At 44.4% G+C, this 27,782-nt stretch overlaps 4 protein-coding genes across 4 annotated transcripts in view; 2 read left to right on the top strand and 2 right to left on the bottom strand.

Moving 5' to 3' along the window:
• The window catches only part of LOC119174009 (midasin), a 213,071-nt gene extending 188,843 nt beyond the window's left edge, over positions 1–24,228 (top strand). Inside the window, exons 71-74 of the mRNA XM_075894860.1 lie at positions 3,816–4,074; positions 13,209–13,319; positions 15,440–16,644; positions 24,009–24,228. Coding sequence (XP_075750975.1) covers positions 3,816–4,074; positions 13,209–13,319; positions 15,440–16,644; positions 24,009–24,185 — 1,752 coding nt within the window. The 3' untranslated portion in view covers positions 24,186–24,228. The remainder of the gene's footprint in view (positions 1–3,815; positions 4,075–13,208; positions 13,320–15,439; positions 16,645–24,008) is intronic.
• Positions 23,879–25,499, bottom strand: LOC119174996 (DNA polymerase beta). The gene has a single exon (XM_037426157.2). It carries the CDS (start codon positions 25,246–25,248, stop codon positions 24,241–24,243), a length of 1,008 nt encoding a protein of 335 aa, XP_037282054.2. The 5' UTR covers positions 25,249–25,499; the 3' UTR covers positions 23,879–24,240.
• A 142-nt stretch (positions 25,500–25,641) lies between these two features.
• Ist1 (increased sodium tolerance 1-like protein) lies at positions 25,642–26,965 on the top strand. Its single transcript, XM_075894861.1, has one exon. It carries the CDS (start codon positions 25,864–25,866, stop codon positions 26,887–26,889), a length of 1,026 nt encoding a protein of 341 aa, XP_075750976.1. The 5' UTR covers positions 25,642–25,863; the 3' UTR covers positions 26,890–26,965.
• On the bottom strand, positions 26,960–27,776 carry Ubc7 (ubiquitin conjugating enzyme 7). Its single transcript, XM_037426159.2, has one exon. The coding sequence runs from the start codon at positions 27,504–27,506 to the stop codon at positions 27,000–27,002; it is 507 nt and encodes a 168-aa protein (XP_037282056.1). The 5' UTR covers positions 27,507–27,776; the 3' UTR covers positions 26,960–26,999.
• Between the last annotated feature and the right edge of the window lie 6 nt (positions 27,777–27,782).

The following is a 27,782-nucleotide window of genomic DNA, read 5'->3' as shown; positions in this document are numbered from 1 at the left end:
GCGCCTTGATTGTGGCATGTAGTCATGTTCTCACATGACACGCATCTCATGATTATCATGTTTGCACCAGTCACATACCTTCGTCATTTATTGACGTCATGTAATACCAAATTTGGCATATGTGAAACTAGCAAAATGGCCGTAAGCGCATCATGAGTGTGGCATGTAGTCATGTTGTTACATGACACGCATGTAGTTTTTTTCATGTTTGGATGTGTCATTTACCTATGTCGTCCATTCGCATTGCGTAATACCGAGTTTGGTACATGTGAAGCTAGCGAAACGGCCGGCAGCGCAATCATGAGCATAGCATGTAGTCATGTTGTTACATGACACGCATCTCATGATTATCATGTTTGCACCAATCACATACTTTCGTCATCCACTGACATCACCACGTAATACCAAATTAGGCATACGTGAAGCTAGCGAAATGGCTGCGACCGTACCATGATTGTGGCATGTAGTCATGTTGTTACATGACACGCATGTCGTGATTGTCATGTTTGGATGTGTCATTTATCTATGTCGTCCGTTCGCGTTGCATAATACCGAGTTTAGTACATGTGAAGCTAGTGAAACGGCCATGACCGCATCATGAGCGTAGTATGTAGTCATGTTGTTGACACGCATATCATGATTATCATGCTTGCACTAGTCACATACCTTCGGCATCCATTTACGTACCGTAACACCAAATTTGATATATGTCACGCAAGCGAAACGGCCGCGAGCACATCATGAGCGTGGCGTGTAGTCATGTTGTTACAGGACACGCATGTCATGGTTTTCATGTTAGGGTATGTCGCTTGTGTTTGCCATGCAATCATGTCATACCATACTAATTTTGCAACATGCCATGTGAACGAAACAATTGCAGGAACTGCAGGACCATGAAATGTAAATCATGACATTTGTGTCATACATGTCATGATTTTAATATAATGACTAGTCAAATATGTTCTTCGTACAGTCATGTTATGCCATACCAAGTTTGGTATCGATATCATTATCGAAACGACCAGGAGAGCTAAAAGTCGTAGGTGGCTAGACAGAAGGACGGACGGTCGGATGGACGGGCGGGCGGGCGGGCAGAGGGAGGGCGGGCTGGCGGGCAGGCCAGGGCAGGGCAGGCCAGGGCGCAAGGCAAGGCGAGGCGAGGCGAGGCGAGGCGAGGCGAGGCGAGGCGAGGCGAGGCGAGGCGAGGCGAGGCGAGGCGAGGCAAGGCAAGGCAAGGCAAGGCAAGGCAAGGCAGGCAGGCAGGCAGGCAGGCAGGCAGGCAGGCAATTACCTAATTACTTTGCCCTTTAGTGGTTTCCATGTATATTTTCCTGTCAATCATCAAATTTATAGTCTATAGCAGTGATCGACCATATAGTTCAAGTTCTAACATCCCTGCCATGACATAAATGTGTCTCAGTCGAATGCTTTCTGAATGTCGAGAAATACCGCCATTGTGATGTTTCCACACATGTGTTCGTGCTCAACACATGTGACAATATCTAATATCGCCTTTGACGAAAACCTGTCATATAGAATGACAACACTTTTGTATGTTCACACCACCATTGAAGTCCACTGTATACCATTCTTTCCATCAACTTGCAAACACAGCTTGTGAGACCGACTGGGCGAAATGATTCCAGACACAAAGGGGTCTTTTCTGGTTCTAGGATTAGAATTACTCTACCTAATTTCCATTAATTTGGGAGAATCTCTGATATCCAGATATCATTAAATATCTCTAGCGGTGTCATTCTACCTGCTGGTCCAAGGCTCTTCAGCAGCATATATGTAACCCCATCTGGTCCTGCAGCCATTTTTGTACAAAATAACTCAAGGGCACACCCAAGTTCTTCTAAGCTAAATTGCAATCAAGCTGAGGGTGTTCCAACATGAAATACGCTCACACCGTCTGAGTGGCAAGTGCTGTGGAACTTGCCAATTGTGGGCATGCAGCTGCGATTCCTAGTCTGGTTATTAGCCGACAGAATTCGTAGCAACATTTGTTTGTGGAGTGTTCTGGGTTATGTCAAGAGCTCAGAAAGGGCCGCTGAAGAATGGTACGATCGCCCATATTCTAGGAAAAGGAGTGAATGGACTGAACGATGAGCAGTATTGTCGCCATTGTCTGCTACCTAATTTCTGTAAGCGACGGTGTGATGTTGCGTGAGTTTTTGTGCCATCTTGTAGCCCTCGAGTTTCCCACTGCTACGTAAGCCTGTTCTGCTCATCTTCTGATTGCTCTTACGCGTTCGTATTCCCCGTCAACTGCCGTATACTCATTTGGCACTGTGACTTGCTTGGTGCTAATGTTGTAAGAGTCGGTCAATGTAGTTGTAAACATTTTTAAGTTTGGTTTTTGCCTATTGCAGCTGTTATGTTGCCAGTTAGTACATTTGGGTAGCATTGATTCCTTGTACTTCTCACAAGTCTATGTCCTACCAGAATCGAGAAGTGGTCACTGCCAGGCGCTTCTATATCCGTTGACCATTCAGAAACCTCAAGAAGGTCTTGTGAGCGTAGCGTGACATCCATACAGCTGGAGTTACGATATCCTCTAAATCATGCGCTAATACAATGTGGGTCTGCATCGCCTCATTTTTGGTAAGACAACTACAAAACATCTCCCCACCAGTGCTTCATTAACCTAGCAAAAAGAAACACATTCATGTTGCTATATCTCACAAGAATATGCTTGGAAATCCTCCCCAGCTTGTTTTTCCCGCTTATTCGCTTCAAACTGTTTGAAAAATATTCGAGAAATAGTTGAAAAATATTTGATTCGATTCACACTCAAACTTCAATATATGAATTCGCTTTACACAGATCTAGTAATTACAGCAAAAGATAGTGGTTCTAAAATTATCAGGCCTTCATCTGTTGCTGCAGAGTGCTCCCTAAGTCACTTTCGGCACAGTACTCTGGCATTTTTCATTAGTTTTCAGAACATATCAGGACATCGTTGCATCACCGAAAAAAAAAATGTATGCCATTTTTTTTTAATGCTCATATTTTATTTTTTCTGGTAATATGAATTTTAGATTATATTAATATTTTTGGTGATTCTGCAAGATTTGCACCAACTGAAGTTTTACTGTACTATGGCCTTGATTACTGAAAAGTCAAACTGTGCAAAAAGATAATGGCAAAGTTAACGCAGCAACTCCATAGAATATACACTTTGTTTTAAAATATGACCAGCAATGTTTGCTTGGTTTTAGCTTACTAGTCTTGCTGCAATCATATTTTCTTTATTCTTAACATTTGCAATGTGCTCCTTGTTTCATAACTCTGAGCCCCCCAGCCAGTTTCTTTCAAGGTCATTTTAAAAGCCATTTTTCAATGCATTCCCAGTGACTTTCCATCTGGCGTGTCCTAAATTAAACAGTTTGAAACAAGTGCAGCACAATGCAATGGTGGCAGCTAGATACTATTGCCGAGAGCTTTGCTTGTTTGCCAGATTGACATGTGTAATGGTCATGGGTAGAAATTACATGAAATGGATGAGCAGTCTGCCCTCATTTTCCTGGGTAAATTTGGTTACAGTTTCATCAAACCTCTATTAATTTTTAATTTATTTATTGAATCTTTGGCTTTTAAAAATTTTTTAGGCATATTTCACTATCATAAAATCTGGAAATGGAGCTTAGGGTAGAACTTAGCATTCAGTATTGTGGTTACCTAATGAAAAAGCGTGATGTAGCATTGCTTTGGTAAAGACTGGGGGTACGTCATGTGTCGTGCTCAACAGCTGACATTGAACATTGGTGCAAGGCTCGCTTACAGGATCTCTTGGTTTCGAATATGTTCAGGAACCAAGCTCAATGGAAATTCCTGAGGACATTGAGATTCCCGAGAACATGGATTTGGGTTCTGATGCAGAAGACATTGCCAATGATGACGAAGAATTGCTCTCTCCAGAGTGCCCCAACGAAGAAGAAGGCACTGCCTCAGATGCCGAAGAGGCTGCTGCTGAGGCTCCCCTAGAGGAGGAGCCCGGTGGTCCGGAAGAAGGACCGCCCGAAGAGCAAGCCACTCCTCCTCTCGACATGAAGGACGACCGTGCAGCAGGTCAGTGCTCTTCTATACTGAAGAAAATAAGTTATGCCAATGCAGATTCAAGAGAAGAGAAATGTATTACACAAACACTCATCTTATTTTTGTCTGTGTCTGCACATCTTACTTTCTTTCACCATGAACCTTTACCAAACAGCTCAACTTTCTGTCATTCAATGCTCTTCCTGCTTCTGTGTGAGTGCTATGTGTCGTGCATTGTGGTGCAGTGGGGTTGTTGTAGTGCAGAAGTTTTCCACTAGGTTTCAACCTACCACGATTTGTCCGGAACAGTCATAGTCATTCCTCTAGCAGTTGGAGTAGTTCAGGATTACAGTGGAACCTTTTTTAGCTGGAATCACAAGTTGTACCTACAAACCACACAGATTTTTTTGTGAAGCTAGCAAATTCAAGTTATCGTATTTACTTGCATAATTTGCACCCTCGCATAATTTGCGCACCCCTAATATTTTGGACCTTTGGATGCATTGGACAGGCTCTCCGCTTGCCAAACAGGCTAGCACAGTCATAGTTAAAACTGACTGCAAGTGCAAAGTCCCTTCTTTATAGGACTTTTCCTAAACTACTGTCGTCCCTGGAATACTTTACTCGTACACCCAAACCTGTTAGGTGTACGGGCCTGTCCCACGTCCAAGGGCCTGTCGTGCCCATAAAGTTAATATATTCACTTTATGGGCACGCCTACTACTCCTGTCATTCTCCATGTTTGTGCTGTAACACATGCTTAGTTGATTACAGAAGTTTAAGTTTCGCTGTCCGTTTGTCATGTTTTTACTCTTCCCATGCGACGTGTTCAGTAATAGAAAGCCAACTAGCCCAAAAATCAGTTTTCCGTTCTGACGGGCGACTATAATTATATGTATGATGAAATTCAAGCTCGCTATTATAAAATTGGTCGAAAAAAAAAAAAAACGGGAACTGTACCACCGGCAAGCACTTCAGCGTGAAGTTCTTCATGTGACGTTCGGCACGGGAGAAAGCAGAAGAGTGCAGGTTTCCTAATACAGCTTCGTGTTGTTGAATAGGGCCTTTTCAATTATGTGCAAAAGCTTTCTTTCGGCATCATTGTGTCTGTCGTGGGACCTAGTTTATCCCAGCATCATATGAGAAGAGCAAGAAAATAAGGCATTAGAACGGAACTGAAAACAAGTCCTCGCTTTGGGACCTCAATGACATCAGCCATGACGATGATTCTCAATCAGACCTACTCGGCTGCCTAGACAGGTGTGCTTGAGTAAACAAGCACACTCCATTTCCTTTAGTTTATTTTTCTTTTTTTTATGCATGTACTGCGCATTTTAGGACTATATATATTGCACATTATTTCGGATGCATTCGCAGAATCTTAGTGTAGTTTGTGTACCCTCTTTCTGTAGCTCCAAAATTGCAAGAAAAACAGAAGTGTGCAAATTATGTGAATAAGTATGGTACTTCGTAAGCTTGTGCAAATAGTAAATTCTAGGTCCAAAGCAAATAGTGATCTAATTCAAAAATTTTTGATAAAATTTGAATAATATTGTAAGGACTGTGTGTGTGGTGGATGCGGCAATCATAAGGCCGACACATGGCCCCACAGTTGGTGCCCTCATCATCATCATCATCATCATCATCATGGACAGTGGGAATGGCGGCTGTGTGGAATAAAGATTGTTTGATGAGACATGTTGTGCCCTTTTCCTCACTGACTGTACGTGTCACACATTATAAAAACAATTTGCATATTTGTCATGACCCACCTAACCTGCACAACATTTAAAAATTATAAAAACAAGGCATTTGCAAATGTCATTCATTTTGGTTCAAAGGAAGTGGAAGCAGGTTTGAATAGCACCATGATTTGACTTTTGGTAGAATGCAAGTGATAAACTGTAAAATATGTTACATTTTAAAAGTTACTATACTTAGAGCATATAAGGAAGCATAACAAGCTTTTATGCGAGCAATCAAAAAAGGAAGAATCAATGTAAAAAATTGTGTTCATTTGACTTTGAAGTGGGGCTCCGCAGCAGTGCAGACTTTTTTTGAAAAGCTGTATTCACGGTATGGCACTCGTTTACTGCAGTGAAACGCACCTTTACAGGGAGTTCACATGTAGATTAATATACACTTGTTCATTGCAAATACTTAGAAGTTTCCACTAATTTATATTCAAACAGTAGCAAGTTCAAAAACTTTACCATTCGTTCAAATATTCAAAGTGCTCAAATATTCGCACTAGCCTATTTCTTTGCAATTGTTATGTCAGTATTAAAAAAAAGAAAAAGTAGTTATGAAGAACATTCACTACTCAGGCTTTGAATGTTCTGTTAGGTAAAAGATTTTTGTACTGGTTAGATAAAAGCGATTATTGGGACTGAAGCACTGAAGTGATAAGCATAAATCCGGGTCCTCTTTCTTGTCCACATCACTTCAGTAATATGGCGGCAATAATTGCTTCTGTTTCATATCACCTGATGCTTAAGTCAGTCAGTCAACGAACTTTATTCACGAATTTTCCTGAGGAGCCGATGCTCCTCAAGAGAGTGGGCAAGCTGCGGGCCGCACCCACATCGGTCAGGATGAGCATGCTTCTCCCCCAAACTGCGGGCCCTCTGGACAGCCCGGATTTGGACTTCCCGGTCCGAGCTGGTGATTGCAGTCTTCCAGGCGTCCTCTGTGCTGAGAGGCTTGCCATTGTGCTGCGCCGTGCATTACCAGACCATGTGGGATAATGTGCATTGTCTCTCATCACAATGGGGGTAGTGAGGCTTTATACTGTCAATAAACCTATTGTGAACAAAGGGCAACTGATAAGTAATGCTGAAGTGATACAAGATTGTTTGCTTCAAAAAATTTTATACATGAAATCTAAATCAGGCTAAGCTGGAACCACAAGGCTAGCGAAGAAGTCACTGTGTGTTGCATTTCAGTCTTCCATGTTTGCTTTTGTTTGTGTGCAGAGTCTGAATATAAATTGTTAGTAAAGTGCATATTGTGAGCGCAACAAGCGAATGACTCTTTATTTTCTTTGATATCATCATCACCTGTACATCTTCATCTAAAAATATCATCACCAGCGTGATTTAGCTCGAGCCTGGCTGAATAAACCGGTTACTCACAAGTGGTAGACTGTGCTTTTTGTTCCCTCAAGTCCTCTCGCCCGTTCTCGCTGGAGCTCCGCTCGGGTCGTCGCATACAACCCCCTGCCATGGCGGCCCAAGAAAACCCTGGCCCATCCAACGTCGCTGTCCTAATGCAGCCACCGCCACCCGCTCCGCCCAACAACATTCGCCTGCGTGATCCACCTGTGTTTTCCGGTCTCCGGGGCGATGATGTCGAAGACTGGATCAATAACTACAACCTCGTCAGCGATTTGAACAGGTGGGACGATCTACAGAAGTTGCGCAGCGTCCCATTTTACTTGTCCGATGTTGCGAAAACTTGGTTCTGGAACCACCACCCGGATCTTCCCGACTGGGACACTTTCAAGCAGCAAATTCGTCAGATATTTGGTGCCCCTGCAGTTCGCTCTGAGGCAGCAAAGAAGAAACTCGCTGAACGCACGCAGCTGCCGGGTGAATCTTACACCTCTGATATTGAGGATGTTCTTGCACTGTGCAAGCGCGTTAACACCGGCATGTCTCAGAAAGACCAAATACGCCACATTATTAAAGTATTAACACCGTCGCCTTTAACGCCCTCGCCACGCAAAATCCTGCCACCACCCAGGACGTGATAACCATCTGTCAGCGACTTGACGAGCTTTAGTCTCTTCGCCTTTGCTACGATGCCACCAACGTTCGTTTGCCTGCACCCCTCGAATTGCGTGTGCTTATTCGCGACATCGTTCGTGAAGAGCTGCACAGGCGCTGCTCTTCTTGTGCTGCGGAAGTTACTTTCCCTTCTGAAAAAGATAGCTTGCGAGACCTGATTAAACAAGAGATCGGCTCCGCATCGCGTGCGACGTGTTCCAACAGTCTCTGGGTGCGCCAGACGCGCACTTATGCCGAAGTTGCCGCGCTCTCTGCCGCACCCACCGTTTCTGTGCCTACAGCAGCAGACCATACGCCTGTGGCTTCGTTATCACCGCCAGCGCGTGCACCGCCTTACTACGCACCTCAGTGCCCACCTCGACCAATCTGTTACTACTGCGGCTATTGAGGACATATCGCTTGGTTTTGTCGAAGGTGCCAACAAGACAAGCAACGTGGCTACGCTCCCGAAGAACATCGAAGCTTCCGTCCGACCATGAACTACCTACGACCACCCTCTCGATCGTCCTATTACCGTTCACCATCACCTACTTACCATACGGTCATGCCTGGGAATTCCCGTACGTCTCGCCGCAGGTCGCCGTTCAGTGTCGCCTCTACGACCCGCCTCCCATTCCACGAACGCCCATGCAGAAAACTCCCCAATGCAGTTTTAGTAGGGGAAACTGCATCCCTTGGACAGCTAACAATTCCTCCAGAGCGGCCATCTAATCTGATAGTAGTGTTTGTAGAAGGTGTACGCGTTGAGGCTCTTGTAGACACTGGCGCTGCCGTTTCGATTATTCGTGCTGATTTTTGTTCCCGCCTTCGAAAAGTCACCACACATTATGGCGGCCCTCCTCTACGTGCGGCGACCAACGCTCTCATTCGTCCACTTGCACAGTGTACTGTTCGTGTCTGCATAGAAGGCATTCGTCATCACATTGTTTTCGCGGTATTTCGTGAGTGCACCCACGCTCTCATTCTTGGGTGGGATTTCTTGTCTTCTGCGTCCGCTTTCATATCATGTCATCAGCGCCTCCTGCATCGAAATGCCACTGACTCTTCTCCGCTTGAACGCGATGGACGCATCCGCCTTGTCACCAAGTCAGATTATGTACTTCGGCCATACATCGAAGAAATTATAAGTGTTAATTGCACCGACATTGTGGATGGCGACGTACTAATTCTCCCTTACGGTCATACCCTACGTAGGGGCATTGTGGTCACACCAGGGCTTATTCGCTTCTTCGATGGGTCTACGTACCTAACCGCCATAAATCAAACGCCCGAGTGTGTACTGCTCCCCTGTGGCTCAACAGTATCTTGCGCGGTCGACAGTGAGCCTGTTGCGATTGTTACTCTTCCGAACAACAACCACAACGATGTTCCGAAGTCACAATCACTGCCATTCAATGCCTCTGCCACACCTGTGTCCGCAACAATAAGCAATGGCTTAACACCTGATCAAACTGAAGATTTGCTCGCCATGTTAAATAGACACCGTTCTCTATTTGACGTGAACTCGCCCGCCCTCAGCATGACTACTACCGCTACTCACAGCATCCAGACTGACGGCTCTCGTATTGTACATCGGCGTCCATATCGCGTGTCTCAGGCAGAACGCAAGATCATCGAGGAAAACGTCTCAGACATGCTACGACGCAACATCATACGTCCTTCCTCGAGTCCCTGGTCATCCGCAGTTGCTCTCGTTCAAAAGAAAGATGGGACAGTGCGTTTCTGCATCAATTACCGTGCGCTAAACAAAATAACGCGCAAGCATGTTTATCCCCTCCCTCGGATCGACGATGCACTGGATTCATTACAGGGCGCAGAGTATTTTTCTAGCCTCGACCTTAGGTCAGGCTACTGGCAGATACCAATGTCGGAGTCTGATAAAGAAAAGACCGCCTTTTCAACGCCAGATGGGTTGTACGAGTTCAATGTGATGCCTTTTGGACTCTGTAATGCGCCCGCCACCTTCGAACGCATGATAGACGGCGTATTGCGTGGTTTGAAATGGAAAACATGTCTGTGTTATCACGATGACGTAGTAGTGTTTTCATCCACGTTCTCGCAGCATCTACGTCTTGACGAAGTCCTTACATGCCTTGCAAAAGCCGGTCTACAGCTTAACACCAAGAAATGTACCTTTGCTAGCAAGGCAATCAAGGTTCTCGGCCACCTTGTCAGCAAAGAAGGAATTCGGCCCGAACCCGAGAAGCTTGCCGCTGTCCTCGATTTTCCTCGTCCACTACGTCAAAAGGACCTGCGCAGCTTTCTTGGGTTATCTTCTTACTTCCGGCGCTTCATACGTGGTTTCGCGGAACTTGCGTCTCCGCTCCATTAACTCCTCGCAAAGAACGTCCCCTTCATTTGGTCCAAAGACTGCGAAAGCGCTTTCACGGCATTGAAGCAAGCCCTCACGTCAGATCCGGTGCTGTGCCACTTCAATTCCACCGCACCCACCATCCTTCACACCGACGCAAGTAGGCATGGTCTTGGTGCGGTACTCTTGCAGCGGGACAAAAACTCACACGAACGCGTCGTTGCTTAAGCAAGTCGTGCTCTTACCGCTCCAGAAAAGAACTACACTATCACCGAGCAGGAGTGACTTGCTGTTGTTTGGGCAATGCAAAGATTCCGACCATATCTTCACGGCCGTCATTTTACCGTCGTGACCGACCATAACGCCCTATGCTGGCTTTCATCGCTGAAAAACTTATCGGGTCGCCTTGGTCGCTGGGCGCTTCGCTTGCAGGAGTATGATTCCGATGTCGCCTACAGATCTGGGAAGAAGCATCAAGATGCTGATGCTCTATCGCGCTGTCCTTTGCCCAGCGGAAGCCACTCACCATCGATACTACAAAACGACAGCACCTCTTCAATCGCAGCGCAAAGTTCATCACCTGCCACCCTATCTGTCCTTGTTTCACAACAACGTGTCGACCCATACTGCCGCACCATTGTTGACCGCTTGACCGGCTCTACTACTCCTCCAAATGCCAGACTCCGTCGACAACTTAAACAATTTAAGCTTGTCGGTGATGCTTTATGTCGCTACATTTACCACATCGATGGCAACAAGTGGGTACCCGTCATCCCACGTTCTCTGCAACGTGAAGTTCTGGAAGCCTTTCATGATGATCCAACCGCCGCTCATCTAGGCTATCACAAGACTTGCGACAAAATACGAAGTCGTTGTTTTTGGCCTGGCCTCTCTTCAGCCGTCGCTAAGTACGTCGCCTCCTGTGTCCATTGCCAACGGCGAAAACGACCGAAAACTGCTCTGGCTGGCCTAATGCAACCTCTTCCTTGTCCCGCCTCGCCTTTTGAAGTCGTTGGAATCGACTTGTATGGCCCTCTTCCTATATCATCCAATGGGAATCGCTGGATTGTCACGGCCGTCGACCACCTTACCCGCTACGCAGAAACAGCTTCTATACCATCTGAAACTGCCACTGAGATCGCGAATTTCTTTCTTCGCCACATCTTTTTGCGTCATGGAGCTCCATGCATTCTCCTCAGTGATCGTGGCAAAGTCTTCCTATCTTCCATTCTCGAGCAAGTTTTGCGTGCCTCGAACACCGTTCACAAGGCCACTTCTAGCTACCACCCGCAGACCAACGGATTGACTGAATGGTTTCATCGGACCCTATCGGACATGATCGCCATGTACATTCACCCCAACCACACGAACTGGGATGCAATTCTACCCGTCGTGACATTCGCCTATAATGCAGCTGCTCAACGCACTACCAACTTTTCTCCATTTTTTCTCGTCCATGGTCGCTCGACGAGTTTCGCTCTGGATGTCTCTTTCCTTTCGGCCCCTGCACCCTCGACGGCTCCTTTCTCTGAAGAATTCCTATCTCGTCTCGCACACTGCCGTCACCAGGCCCGTGTTAACACCGGCCTCTCTCAAGACACTCAAAAATCTCCCTACGACTCGTCTCACCGTGTTGTGAGTTTTTCCCCTGGTGACAAAGTTCTTCTATGGACTCCACTACGCGTCCCCGGCCTATGCGACAAATTCATCAGTCGCTTCATTGGGCCGTACACGGTGGTCAAACAGACATCTCCTGTCAATTACCGCGTTTCTCCTCTTAGCGCTAGTCCTGATCATCGTTGCCGAGGAACAGAGATAGTGCACGCATCTCATTTAAAGCCTTATGCGCGACGCATTTCATAATACTGTCAAGCGACCAGGCGGCCGCTTTCACCGCGCGGGGGAATTAGTGTGAGCGCGACAAGCGAATGACTCTTTATTCTCTTTAATATCATCATCACCTGTACATCTTCTTCATCTAAAAATATCATCACCAGCGTGATTTAGCTCGAGCCTGGCTGAATAAACCGGTTCCTCACAATATGCATGTACTACATGTGATACAGGCAATGTTTAAAAAAATATGCTTGCTATGCCCTCCCAATTTCTTATCAGTGTTATATTCATGAGATTTTAGAAATTTTAATGCTCACAGTTTGACAGGTATATAAAAATAAAATTGGCACGAAGATACTTTCATTCTATGTGATATTCGTTACATATTTGTATTGAAGACATTTATTTTAAGGTTTGACTCTATTCCAGTTTTGCAGTAAAGTTACTCTGCACTACAAATATAGTTTTCTAGTGTACGGCCTCAGAAGGGCACTACTAGTGTTTGCAGAAAAGTGTCTCCTGCTTTGGCAGTGCTCCTTATGCAATGAAACTACTGTATACTGTACAGTTGATTTGAGTGCTTTCATTTCCTGTCTTTTCTGTGAACTTTTTCAGCACTAGAGACTATTGTTGGTGTTGCTACTGCAAAAGCAACAACACCAACAATCCCATATCCGATCCTACTACAGAATGGGAGATCACTAGATTGCAAGTGTCATGTAGCTTCAAATAATTATTCTTAATCTGAAAAATTTTATGCTTCTACTGTGTTTGATAATGAAGAGCAGGCATTCATGGCCAGTCACATATGAATTGTTGGACAGAAGTAAAATTAAAACAATTCACCTAACACGAACTAACGATCAGAAGTGTTGCAGTAGAAACAGGACCACTTGCAGAGGCACAGCGCTGATACAGTCTACTGTAATTTGCGCAGTGTTTGATGCTGTACTTAGTAACGTTTGAGAACTCCTCAGCACTGTGTGCCATTCGTGTCAATATTATGTGTGTTGAAAGAGTGGCATGAGGCTAGAGCATTAGAACAGGGGTTTGACTGGTACTTCTTCAGCAAATGTGTGAAACATTTCAAAAGCTTTCATTATTAAAGCAGCTTGTAGTAACTGCACACATTGTCTTAGAAACTGTATCGATTGATTGCTTCTAAGCATCTTCGAATGCTGTCAGCAGCCACAGCTCTTCGGCTACAATGCTTCCTCCCTCTTTTATACTAGGTGATGCATCAACTGAAGCTGATAATGCTGGCACAGGGGCGAATGCTGGCAAAGCAGAGCAGGGTTCATCGCATGAAGATGCTGAGGAGCAAGAAGGCACATTAGATCTTGGTGAGATAATACACCTTCACTTTTCAGGTTTGCTTGCTGTATTAGGAGTACCATTTGTAATTTGGTGCACATGGTTGTATGCCCTTGGGCAGCAGCAGTGTGTCGTTCGTTGCGACTCATGTAGTGCATGAGTGTAGTAGTCACGAATTGAAGTGGGACAATTAAAGGCCAAATAACGCGTATGCTTTCCTTTCCATTGTCTTCAGTTTGGGACGCATTCGGCTTTAACGCGTAGCTCTGAGCCATCACTATACTTAAAGACCAGGTTCGTCATGGCATGACATGGTTATCTTAAGCAATTGAGCATGCCAGTTTTTATACTAAAAATTTTATGTCGCATCTGAATTTTCGAGTACTGTATATCAGATCATATTCGAGGTCAATGATAGCAAAAATAAAAATGAGTGCTCTTTCTCTTCCCAGAAAGATAGTGGTGGCTGTGTTCAGATAAGAACGTCAATACATGTTTGTTGACCCCCTTTATTTCGACACAAAAAATATATTTCGTTTTTCGAGCTCCCAAGACCACAAAACCACTTTCGATTTCACGGAAAAAAAATTACCTTCTTGAAAAAAATTCAGAAGTGTCCACTGAGCTGTAGCCGCTTCTTTAGAATTTTGCGAAAATGTGATTGAGGCATGCTCAGTGGCTGGGATCCACGTACAAGTTTTTGTGAAATGCGTAGAAAAGAAAAACATGGTTATAATTTACTCTTCGAAACTATCTGTTCCTGTTTATCTTTATTTTTTTTGTCAATGTGTCATTTCTTGACATCCACAAAATACATCCACGACCTAAAAATATTGATAATGGTAACTATTGTCTCCTGCTCGTGTGATGTCGCAGTTACCCAGTTTACGTCATTTTTGCCACTTTTCACACTTTGTAACTTCGTTATCACAAAAATAATCCAACGTGTTTTTACAGATTAAGTTAGAGCATGTGCTTGACTTTAATTCTGAAGAGTTTGAAGAAAATCGAAAATAGCTTTCTTCTTTCTTTTTAATGGTCTTCAAAATATTGCATTTTCATAGACATGTCCTCAGTGAAATGCTTCTGCTTAACGTTTGATGTCACTCTCAGCAATAACGTTCTACAAATTCGTTAACCTAACATGTGGCAATGCTCTCAAAATTTTGGGGAAGTCTGACATTTATACGCACGAAGGAAAAAAAAAATAGAAAATTTGAGCAATATTGAGCTGTATGCGGATTTCGCTTGAAAGAACAGCACCAACTTCAAAGTAATGACGGTTTAGGAAAGAAAACTATGCTTAGTATGTGGTCTAAAATTTTTACACCTACACCTACAACAGTTTTTTTGTAGGATCTCATCAAAATTTCAACTGAGCGGTTGCAGCTCGGTGGACAATTCTGAATTTTTTTTCAAGAAAGTAAAATATTTTTTTTGTGAAACCAAAGGTGGTTTTGTGGTCCTGAGAACTCAAAAAAAAAAATTTATTTATCCTGGCAAAATTAAGGGGTCGGCGGACACATTCCGACGTTCTTACCTGAACACAGCCTGCTAAACTTATACTAACAAGACCTGTTTGTACGAGCAAACTTAATGGCAGTAAATTGCTATTACTTGAAATATTAATGCCATCTTGCATTATGGCATAATTATTAGCAATAAATTTGATTCACTTAACAGTACACTTTAGTTCTTGTTCAAATGGTGCAATTGTATGCTCTAGTTTACATTGGCTTTAGTAGACTGTGTTTGTAATCGCAGTTTATTGAGTTGCAGTACTGCTTCTCACATTACAAAGGTTTGTTTTTTAAAGAACATAACACTTGTGAAAAGAAAAAGTGCTCAAAGCATGCCACCTAGATTTGAGATCGGTACATCAAGATTTCTTTTCTGAATGTTTGTGTACTGTCTTATGTCACGCAGTACATTTTCCTTTGCAGTAGCAAATAATTCTGATATGTTCTAGGTTTCATGTTTTTTTTTTGGTTGTCATGGCCTTCGTTAATGGGGTTTTGCGAGCGTTACCTTTTTGACCGTTCTTTCGTTACTCTTGGCTCGTTTTGATAGACCTGGGCTATTATGTTATTTAACAAACAGAAACAAGGCTATTTTGTTGAACTTTAGCTGTCACACTGTTTTTACACAGGTGGGGAAACTAGAGGTCTGTCCGGATCTGGTCCGAGCACTGAGAGCCAGCCTGAAGATGAGTCGGTTCCTTTCAAAACATCAGAGAAGCGCACCACTGCAGATCCTGAAGGTAGGAAACCTCGAAAGTTGCGAACCACTGAACATCAGAGCACGCAGCCGAAGGACAAGGAGAAAGCTGAGCTCTTCCAACATGTCACCAGTGAGGAGGCGCACGATGAAGTCGCACTTGACACGGCCACCCCAGAGCAAGCACAGAGTGCAATGGAGAGTACAGAGGAGGAAAGAATGCCAGACCAGCTTATGGAGTCAGACCAAGAAGAAGCTATGGAAGAAGACAATGATTATGCAGAAAAACCCCCAGCCGCACACAGAAAAGCAGCTGCTATGGAGGAAGCAGAAACAAAAGAAAAACCAGGCACTGTTGTAGAGACTGCCTTTGTGGAACGTGGCCCTGAACCAAGTATTCACACCAACGTGGATCTTGTGGCAGGAGTGGAAGTGGATGAGGAGGCTCACTTGCCCACCGAATGGGAAGTGGCCACCGTTCAACCGGGGTTGGAGACGTGGGCAGCCTGGGAGAAGGCAGAGCGCGATGTTGCTTCGCTGGTGCAGGAACTCTGTGAACAGCTGCGGCTTGTGTTAGAGCCAACCAGGGCATCACGGCTTCGAGGTGACTATAAGTCTGGAAAGCGGCTCAGCATGCGACGTGTGATTGCGTATTTGGCAAGCCAGCTACGCAAAGATAAGATCTGGCTACGAAGAGTGCAGCCTTCGCAGAGACAGTATCGCGTGATGCTAGCCATCGATGACTCACTTAGCATGGGTCCCAGTGGGCCTCTTGCTTTGCAATCACTGGCGCTGCTGGCCCAGGCACTCAGTTTTCTGGAGGCAGGCGAACTGGGCGTTGTGAGCTTCGGCGAGCAGGTGCGAATACTGCATTTGTTGGGCCAGCCATGGACACGGGAGTCGGGTGCCAAGGTGGCTGGCTTGTTGAACTTCCAGCAGACACGTACACGAGTGGCCCCTCTTCTGAAGGCAGCAACAGAGCTCTTGCCCCCAGGCCCTGACACTGCTCGATTGCTGCTCATTATATCAGATGGCCGAGGCATCTGCAGCGAAGGGGATGTGGCAAATGCAGTGTGCAGAGCACATTCACAGGGACTTCTGATGGTGTTTGTTGTATTGGACAGCCTGGGTGGCAAGGTAAATATGTTTTTGGTACTGTTTTACAACGTCTATAACCTAGCTCCTTTTGATTTGCACCTTCAAATCTTACTTTATGAGCTCATGTGTACCATTACATGTGTAGCCCAAGTGCCTTGGCACATGAGCTACCCACCCTGATTCTGCTGAGCACAATTGCATTATGTTATTTAGAAGCAGCTATAATTAATTTATTTATTTCTGGAACCCTCAGGGTACGTTTGTACATTTTATAGGGGAGGGACAGAAATATAGTTGAACAGCAAAATAAGTACAAGATTATGTAATCACATTACCGTGAATATAAATATAATAGTAAATATTACATGCAAAAAGCATTTGCAAAGATCATTGATAGCACACAATGTTCGACTGCTGATTTGAGCTTTAAGCATCTCAGTTAGAGTCTAATCCACAGGAAACAACTGTTTATTGTTACACCATTCATAACAGCTGCAGTGTAGCATCAAGGCGTGCAGGATTGCGCAGTTTCATTTTTTATGTGCACTATATATAATATATATATATATATATATATATATATATATATATATATATATATATAGTGCACATAAAAATGAACTATTTATATATTATAAGCGACTATTTTCTAAACTTGTGCGAAAATGTTAGTGAATTAGCGAATAGTGATTTTGGTTGAATAATTTTGAATCAAATTTGAATAATATATATATACACACACACTGTGTGTGTGTGTGTGTGTGTGTGTGCGTGTGTGTGTGAAGGTAGGATCTCAGACACATGTATCTTCGATGCTGCCCAGACCTAACCTCCAAAATATTTTTTTTAGAATTTAAGTAAGGCCTTCGTGCAAATGCCATTTTCTTTTGTTCAAAGAAAGTCTAAACAACTTCAAGTAGTCGCAAAATTTGACTTTTGGTTGACTGCAAGTGATAACCTGTAAACTTGTGTAAAATTCTAAAATTTACTATACTATGAGCATATAAGCCAGCATAACAAGCTTTTCACAGGGTTCGTACAGGTCCTTGAAAACCCTTAAATTTAAAAAAATTCATCTTTAAGGCCCCTGAAAGTCTTAGAATTTTTCGCCATCCTTGAAAATCCTTGAATTTCCTGAGCAGTGCACTCTCATATTGACATCGCGACCTCCTAAATGTGGTACATCAGTGTGTCAACCTGTCAAACTCCTCATTTCTGAAGCAGTAATGCAGTGTGGTGCACATGATACTATTTTGCAAAAGTGCTTGTGAAAAAAAGGTACTTTGTGCCAAGGGTGAAGCAGTGAGTGTGATAGCAAGAAATTAGAATGTCACACGAAGGGCAAGCAACCCCCTGTATGCAACGTGCCGCTCAAGCATGAAGGATGCACGAAAGCAAAGCACACAAGACGAGTGCTGGTGAACGACTGCCACAGCTTGACACTGGAAGTGTGCTGCTTAAACAAACCGAGAAGGGTGCTAGAAAAGAACACACATGTATCCACTGGATGAGTGTAAATTAACAACTGTCACAGTTCTTGGTTGTTGGGCAACGTGCTGCGAGTGTCTACTGTGCACAAGCTGACACTCTCAAAGCGGTGGTGCCATCAAATTTCAAGGCTATAGCAAGCACCATGTGGGTTTAAGTCACTTCGCAAGTGTACCTAAATGCTCATTCTCCTAAAGAGGATCATTGCGAGCGCGTCCAACACTGATGTAGCTCTATAGGAAGGGCAACGAAAGTTCTAGTGAAAGTCACACCAGATCTGTAGTCAGGTGAGTGACCTCCGGACTTCTGCCCTATACATACTAGCAAAGCAACGCAACTGCAGATAGCGGCAAGTTTGTTTTGCACGTGCTTGGTGTGGCACACGTGTGCGAGAGCTGACCATACTCAGCATGACGCATGCAAAGCTCTGTGATCGCGTGACTAAGTCAGCTACACTTCTACGTACCTGCCCAGCTCGGTCCTCACAAACAGGAACTAAAAATTGTCCATATCGAAAAGGCGACAAATAATATAGCAAGAATAATTGAATTTCGGGGCGTGTATCGTGCTTATTGGAGCTGTAGTTAAGGCTTGCAGCTAAGAGCACGTAAGCCACAAATATTGTGGCACGACCCCTTTATGGCCTGACTACACAAGCGCGTTGAAGCCCATCAGCACGTAACTTTCTGACATGCCATCGAGCTTTCTCCCTATGGAGTGTGGGAGAGGGTGCGAGAAGTAATTAAGACCATGCTCTTTTTTTATAATCGTGATATCCATATATTTATGGTAAGTGCAATGAAATTGGTCATTTTTGAAAATTTTAAGGTGAGAAATATCAACTTAGCATGCTGCTTTGGAAACCTGTACGAACCCTTTTTTTAACTTGAAGGAATTATGAAGCAATTTGAGGGTAATATGTTCATTTAAAGGGGCACTGCAACACTTTTTCTAGTAGCCATGAAATCGATTCACTGAAGGAGCCTTACAAATTCACTGCCGCAAATATTTTTAGGGTCTGTCCGGTACGAGCAGAGGAACAAGGATTTGTCGCATGCTGCAATTGCATTTACTCTTCTCTCGTCCCGACGAAAGCGCTGGAAGCTAAGCAGAGAGGGATGGCTGGGCAAAGAAAGTAATTCCTTAAGCATTTTCTTTTTTTTTTTGAATACGCAGCTTTCCGGTGCCATTGCGCACGCACACGTGGACAAGTGGCGGCCTCCAACGTTGGCCCTAGTAACGACCGAGCGTGCCATGCTCAAATCAGCCCATGGCTGATACAACGACCGTGACGAGTGATTTTTAATCTTGCGGCATCAGTTGTTGAGGAGCTGACTATAATAATTTATTCGGACTTGCAGGCCATGTTCTGCACTATAAAATATAGCCTCGACCTCCGATCGGCAGCGTTTTCTGACCATGCCCAAAAAGTGTTGGAGGGCCCCTTTAACTTTCATGTGGAGCTTCACAGCAGTGCGAATTTGCCCTGGATAGCTGCTTTCACGGCGCAGCACCAATACACTGCAGTGAAACCACCTTTTTAGTGGGTTGCATGCAGATTAATATACATCTATCCGTTCATTGCGAATAATTTGAAATTTTCCATAATTTAAATTCGAATCAAATACTCTACTATCCGTTCGAATATTCGAATAATCGCACAAACCTACTATTTTTTGTTATGCTAAAGAGTCCAGCATGACTATTACCGTAAATGTGCACATTTAATCTGTGTACATAGTACATAATAAGAAAACATTGAGTGATGATTGATTGATATGTGGGTTTAAAGTCCCAAAACACCATATATGGTTATGAGAGATGCCGTAGTAGAGGGCTCCGGAAATTTCGACCATCTGGGGTTCTTTAACGTGCACCCAAATCTGAGCACACGGGCCTACAACATTTCTGCCTCCATTGGAAATGCAGCCGTCGCAGTTGGAATTCGATCTCGCGACCTGCGGGTCAGCAGCCAAGTACCTTAGCCACTAGACCGCTGCGGTGGGGCGGTATGATATTTTTTTTATTGCTTACCATAATTAGTAAGCTTTATTGGCATGAGCCACTTTTGAGCTTTAAAGCAGTACATTGACCCATTTTTGCTATCAGTAGGTAACGATTTTTCACGGTGTACTTATTTGAAAGAACGCTAGGTAATCAATATTACCGGAGCCCTCCACTATATAGTGGCGTATCGGCGTATACCATTATCATATGGTGGTTTTGGGATGGTAAACCCCACAAATCAATTAATCACGGTGTACTAATTGAAGTAACCTGAAATAAAATATTTGATCATCTTTTAGCATATCATGCTTTTCAACTAATGGTAGTGTTCCTAAATCCATGCGGGTTGCCCCTGTATTTCTCAAAGCAGTGTAATAAACGTTTTGTAATACTACTAATGTATTATAGTTAGCTTATATTGTCATCCCCCATACAAACTTTTCGTTGCATAAGTTCAAGCAAAATGGAGCATAATACCTTCTTTTCATCAGTCTCACAGGCATGAAAGGAGCCTCTCTGTATGAACATCTCACAAATTTTGCCAAGTCCACTGCTTGGCTATCAATATGTATATTCCAGGATAGCTGCTCTTCAAGTATTACACCGAGAAATGTTTGCGTTGTGACCATATTAGTGCATTCCCCTTCAAATGTAATGCTCAACTCGGAAGTAAGTGCGATGTAAATGTAAAAAAAAAAAAAAAATTGGCAGATCCCACGTACAGTGGGAATCGATGATATGCAAAGCATGAATGGGAAATGTTGATATGTCACTTTGAAATCAGCACAATGTTACAAGGTGGAGGTAAATGATGCTGTACATGACTTCCGCGTCATGATTATCATGTTTGGATGTGTCGTTTACGTTCGTAATCCATTCATGTCACGTGATACCAAATTTAGTATATGTGGAGCTAGCAAAACGGCCATGAGCACGCTATGAGCGTGGTATGTTGTCATGTTCCTACATGACACGCCTGTCAGGATTATCATGTTTGTACCAGTCATACATTTCATCATCCATAGACGTCACGTAACACTAAATTTGGTATATGCGGTGCTAGCAAAACGGCCGCGAGCGCATTATGAAGGGCCCATCATGAAGGGACCTGGGTTTTTTAACGTGCACCGAAATCTAAGCACACAAGCCTACAGCATTTTCGCCTCCATCCGAATTGCGGCCACCGCAGCCGGGATTCAATCGCGCAACCTGCGGGTCAAACATTGAGTGAACGGAGCAAGAACATACTGATTATCAATTATATCACTTGAGCTACCACTAGTATACTAGGACCGCTTTAATACCTGTGGTTTTACGTGCCAATACCATAATGTGATTATGAGGCACATCGTAATGAAGGGCTTAAGAAATGTAGTCCTCTGGGGTTCTTTAATAGGAGTCTAAATCCAAGTACAGGAGCTTTTAACATTTCATTTCTATCGAAGTGCAACTGCCTCGGTTCGGATTGAACCCGCAAGTTTTGGATCAGCAGCCAAGCACTGTAACCACTGTACCACTGCATCAGCTGCCTAACATTGTTTGAATATTGTTAATAAAGTTTAATTTAGTTCATATTCCATTGTTCACTTTACAGCCTTAATGGTTCATTTTTATTTCCTTAGGTTAGAAAACTGAGGAAGATAAAAATAAACAATTTAGTATGCATTCGTATTGAAAGTTGTGCAGTACTCGCATTCAGACAAAGCACAAGTGCATATGAAATGCGTTGACTCTGAACTGGCTTATTATTCAGAGGAACACAAATGAAGGAATCTGAGAGCGTCATTAGATAAGCATGTGTCCTGTTTTCCAATGACGTTTCAAGATTTCTTTTCTTGTTTTCCTTTCTTTTTACATAGAGAGTGCACTTGTATCGATTGTGTAAGCAGAGAAATAAATGTAAATTTTGCTTATTTTTGGCAATGAGTTATAGAATTTAACTTTTTTTTTTCAAGTTTATTTCAAATTTAGTTTTCAGTTATTAGTACAGAAAAGGGAACAGCATACAAAGTATATATACTGGAGGAGGTCCAAAAGCACAAGGCTGCAGGGGTATCTCTTGTTCAAAATGGGATTACAAAATTTACTCAATTAGCAGTAACGGTGAAAACAGAGAGATGAGTAAATTGATAAAACCAATACTAAGAAACAACTAAAAGGAAGAGTGGAATAAACAATATAGCAGGATGAAAACATCTAGTAGTTTATCAAATATGAATACAATTATTTCTTAAATAAGCGAATCGTTGAGCATTGTTTGATGTGAGATGGCAATGAATTCTATAATGGTAATGCTGAGAAATATGCAGTGTGGCGACCAAAATTAGTGCGGATAGTAGGTAGTAAAAAATTTCCATTTAAAGCGAATCTAGTACGGTTAAAGTTAGACAAAGCATTAGGATAAAAGACGCTTTATGGGACAAGATGGTGCAATGACTTCAGCATGATAATGAGGCGGTACTTAAATAAACTAACAGTAGAAAGTATCTTGAAGTTACGAAGTAATGATGATGCACTAGAATGATATGAACTAAAAGTCATTAGTCTGATCGCTTGGTTTTGAATGTGCTGAATGGGAGATAAGTGGGTGAGGTATGTTTTCCCCCAAGTGGTGATGCAATAATTAATATGGCTGTGAATAAAGGCATAATATAACTTGATTAGAGTTGAAGTGTTAAAGTAGTTACGTGCTCTGATTAGAATCCTGACACCAAATGCAAGTTTTTTCTGTGAATGAATAACATTAGAATATTTTTAGCTGCTGTCGACAATGATTCCTAAGAAAAAGCATTCAGTGTCAGGGTTAATGAGTGAGCCATTTAGTTTAATAGAAATCTGGAAAGGAAGAACTTTGTTAGCTGAGTGGAATATCATAAACTTAGTTTTCCTAAAGTTAATACTGAGGGAGTTCATGAGACACCAGCCTAAGATGTTATTTAAATCTTTTTGCAATTTTAGCGTTAAAAAGAGTCAATTGATTTTTCAGTGGTAGTATTGTAGTGTATAGAGGAAAGGTTGAGAGTTAGTAACTGAAAGGAGAAGGTCATTCTTTTAAATTAAAAATAAAAGAGGACTCTTGAGGAACACCCTGATTAGTAGTAAAGAAATCTGATAAAGTAGAGCGAACACAAACAGCCTGCTGTCTATTACAGAGGTAACTCTTAGTGTTAGGGCAGGTACAACAATACCAATGGCCGTGAGTTTGGTTTCCAGGATGCTGTGATTAAGTGAGTACAGAGCTTTGATTAGGTTGATGAACAATGCTCCAGCTAATTCACCAGAATCAATAGCTTTTTAATCTTATCAGTGAAAGTTAACAATGCTAGATTAGTCAAGAAAGCAGGTCGAAAACCAAACTGACTAGGAGTTAAAATTGAAAACTTAGACAAGTAATCAGTGATTAGTTTCTCAATACACTTCTCTATTAGTTTACAAAAAGATGAAATGATAGCTATGGGGTGATAATTAGATATGGAAGTTCTCTCACCTTTTTCAACACTGGTATTATTTTGGCGTTTTAGTTGTGATGGGAATGAACCTGTCTTGAATATTAGATTGATAATACGGGATAGAGGGGTGGCAATATGGTTGTCAATTAGCTTAATGTTGGACGAGTGAATTCCGTCCAGTCCCGGAGAGATTACTTTAAGATAATGAATAATGCTGATAATTTCGTTAGGGTCTGTTGGGAAGAGATAGAAAGATTGTGAAGAGTGGACCTGAGATTTATTGGACAGTGGGGGTGTACTAGCAGTTGTTTACAGTAAAATGAGCAAAATGAGACAACTATTATATATTAGTGACATCAGCTGTTTTTTTTTCATTGCACACATGCCATACCAGGATGCAAATAACATTGGTTAGTTAAATACTTTCTCTTGTTGTTAACGTCTTTTTTGGCTCTCTAGGACTCCATCCTTGAAATACGGCAACCGGAGTTCGGGCCTTCAGGACAGGTCAAGCTTCGCAGCTACATGGAGCGCTTCCCATTCCCCTTCTACATTCTTCTCCGGGACCTTGCCTCAATGCCAGCAGTCCTGGGCGAGGCTCTGCGCCAGTGGCTCGAACTGGTCTTGCAAGCCTAGCAAGACATATTATGTGTGAATAAACTCGCCATGTGCCATTCCACACACGCTCTGTTCATTGCCCAAGGGGCCCATTGCGCTTGTGTGGCTCCCAGTAGGGTAGGCCCAACCAATCAAATACGTCACGTTCACTAGTTACAGGCAAAGGCTCCCCTGGAACCCCTGTGCAACCAATGGGGCGTAATGCATATTCACTGAGCTTCATATTCTGTTGAACCGCGTGCGCACGCATACTTTGGTTAAACAAGTCGCTGCCTGTGAAGTACAGCAAACCGCAGAAGAACTGGTCCTGAGGAAGTACGCGAATGTCAATGCGCCGGTGAGGCTTGGACGAATCGAGCTGGCACACACCCGCGAACTTTGTTTCTCCCAAAGACATGATGTCAGTAATGATGCCCGCTTCACGAAGATGTTCCACCAGGCGTGCCAGAAGTTTAGGCGGCCTCCTGTCCGTAGATCGATAGCTGTTGTGGCACACTAGCAAGTCGATGTCGCCGCTCGTAGGCAGGCCTCTTCGATAGCTGCCACATGCGACTGCCTCGTAGGCTTCATCAAACTGGTGCAGTGCATCGATTATTTTCGCCTCCAATAGACCAACTTCTTCTCGAGATATGCGTTGCTCGATGTCTTCCAAGTGGCGCAACCCTACCTTCTGGTGTTCCGTAAGGCAATCCTGGTTCTTTCGCAAGTCGTCGATGCTGCGGATGCCTCGGTCATAAAGAGATTTCGCGTGTGCGGGTCCTATTCCCGATACCCGTGTTAGCTCTTGAATAACACTTGTGCTTTCATCGCTGCGAACTTTCTCCAGTTTCGAAACTTTTCCTGTTCGTAGGAACTCTTCAATATTTTGAGAAATCTTTGCGCCGATGCCGGGAAGGGCCTTTGCTTCTTCTGCACTTGTCACTCTTTTGTCTAGCTTTTCAAGCGTCACGGCTGCTTTTCGGTACGCGTTGCTTTTGTAAACATTTCGGGTGATGTTTTTTTCGTAGTCCGCCAGCTCGTTTAAGAATTCGCAAATGTCACGGTTGGGATTGCCCGTCTCACTCCACTTCTTTTTGCCCATTTCACCGAAGATTTTCGCTAAAACATTCACATGCGCACGTACTACCACGCGACGGTACACAAGGTCCGTCTGCTGTCCTGCAATGTGAGCAACTGAAACTACAGTGCTGCTGAAGCTATTGTGCTGAAAACAGCTAAATACATCATGTCACCGTAGCTACAAGCGGGTCAAATCACAGAACACCTATACAAAAAAAGGTAAACAAAAATATCTTCCAACACGGAGGAAGATACTTCTTTCGTCTCTTCCAACAAGACTTTTCATAATAGCAGAGCCGCAAGCACGTATTCTCTCAAAAGCCGAAAATACGAAGCCAATTATGAGTCATCCCACAGCCGTATCCGTGGCCGTATCTATCCGGCTGGCGTCATATGTCGCAAGCCTGCTGCTGCTGCTACTACTAGGGCGGGGAAGTGGTAGGTGTTCGCTGGTGTGACGCTTTCACCGCCGCACCTTACTGCATCGAACGCGTACGTCTAAAATAACGCGTCTCTGTCTACGTACCTGAGACTGGCGGATGCTATCCTTCTCATGTCTGAAGGGTAGGAACAGCTTCAGACGACTTCAAAGAAGCCTGCATTCTGTTGCCAAGCGGTTCGTTGCTCCAGCGCAGACATGTTTTCCTCAGGTCCCAATTACGCCAAGTTGAAGACCAACTTACGACTGACGATGAACCGCTTGAAGTTGCTTGAACGTAAGAAAACAGAGCTGGCGCAGAAAGCTCGTAAGGAGATCGCAGAGCACCTGGCAAACGGGAAAACTGAGAGAGCGAGGATCCGTGTTGAGCATATAATTCGTGAAGACTACCTCGTCGAAGCCATGGAACTCGTCGAAGTCTACTGTGATCTTTTATTAGCACGTTTTGGCCTCCTCCAACAAATGAAAACGCTTGATGAAGGTCTCTCGGAAGCTGTCTCCAGTCTCATCTGGGTGGCACCGCGACTGCAGGCTGACGTTGCCGAACTGAAAGCGGTCGCCGATCAGCTTGCGATCAAGTACGGCAAACCGTACGCGCAGGCGGCTCGCGATAACGGGCTGTCAACGGTGAGTCCCAAGCTTATGCAGAAGTTGAGCGTTCAGGCGCCGCCGCGGCTTCTCGTGGAGCAGTACCTGATCGAGATAGCGAAGAGCCACGACGTGCCCTACGAGCCGGACAAGTCTGTTATGGAAGAACCAAGCGACGAAGCATCGCAGCCTCCACTGATCGATCTCGGCGCTGGCGCTAGACCACCCGGTTTCATCTCTCAACCCTACCCCCAGTTCATGCCTGCCAGTGCACCGCAGGGAGTCGACTACCCGCAACCGCCGACCGCGGGACAAATGGGGCCGGACTACAACGCGCCGCCACTCAAAGCTCCGATGGGACCGGACTTTCAACCTCCGCCATTTGCGCCCCAGCCCATGAACTTTCCTGGGCCTCCGCCTATTCCTAAGGCCCCACCATCAGCTGCTCCGTTCCCAGCTATAAACCCTCACACTATTGGTTTCGGTGAAGGTCTGCCACCATACAGTGCAGTGAGCGGATTGCCCGACTTGCCGTCGGTACCTTCTAGCAGCTTGCCGAAGCCACCTTCTAAGGAAGACGACCTCGACTTCGATGACTTGACGCGCCGATTCGAGGAGCTCAAGAAAAGGAAGTAAAGCACAACATGCTTACCAAGATACACGCATATATTTTTTTTTTGCAGATAATAAAAGAATACTTGTGTACTTCGTTTTTCGCTGTTGAGGAATTTATTGGTCGGGCACTTTCAGGAGGCAAGCATGCCGAGCGACTTGCGCACCAGGCGGTCGGCAATGCGATTGAACTGCTGCCTGTCCTCGCGCCACATCTTGGCCGCGTCAACATTGGCACCACTCTCGTCGTTGGGCTCTGCCAGCATGGAGACCACAGAGAGCAGAATCTTCTCCACGCTTTGCACGGGGCTCCAACGTTCGGCACTCGACTCGTAGCCCATCGGGTCTTCACCTGGTGCATGCAGGATTGAGATGCATACGCGACCGTCCGCGTAGATGTTGGGGTGATACATCTCGCACGTAAACTGCATTTTCGGTGGACTGAGCGGGTAATCGGGAGGAAATGTGAGCTTGGCCGGAAAGACACCGCCTTCGAAACAGGTGCCCTCCGGTCCAGTGATGAGCGCTTCCCATTCGAAGAAGTTCTCCTCGCTCACCGGTCCCGCTATGATGCCTTCGGGTGGGTTCAAAGTCAGCTGCTTGTACTCTGCCATCAATCGGCGCAACGCCGACCCGGCCATCGCTTGATGCGTTGACTGTCTTCACGAAGCCACGGTGATGTTATTGCGGAAAGGAGCAGGATCTCGGCCCTATCAGCTCAGGTGGTACTTCCAGTGAGCGGCGTAAGCCCTCGCTCCGAGTCACTTGCGAGGCCGCACGATTTCGTCGATCGCTGACGTTGTAGGTGGTTCGCCGACCGTGTTTAATGTATCTTTACTTGTAACAGGCCGAGGCTTTGCCTGCTGGCCTGGCCGACCTCCTCCGCGACGACGCACACGCACGCTCGAGAAGGTTGT

This window comes from Rhipicephalus microplus, chromosome 5 (genome assembly GCF_043290135.1).
Source record: "Rhipicephalus microplus isolate Deutch F79 chromosome 5, USDA_Rmic, whole genome shotgun sequence".
Lineage (NCBI taxonomy): Eukaryota > Metazoa > Arthropoda > Arachnida > Ixodida > Ixodidae > Rhipicephalus > Rhipicephalus microplus.
Note: the sequence above shows the minus strand (reverse complement) of the source record. Positions and strands in the feature narration are given on the sequence as shown.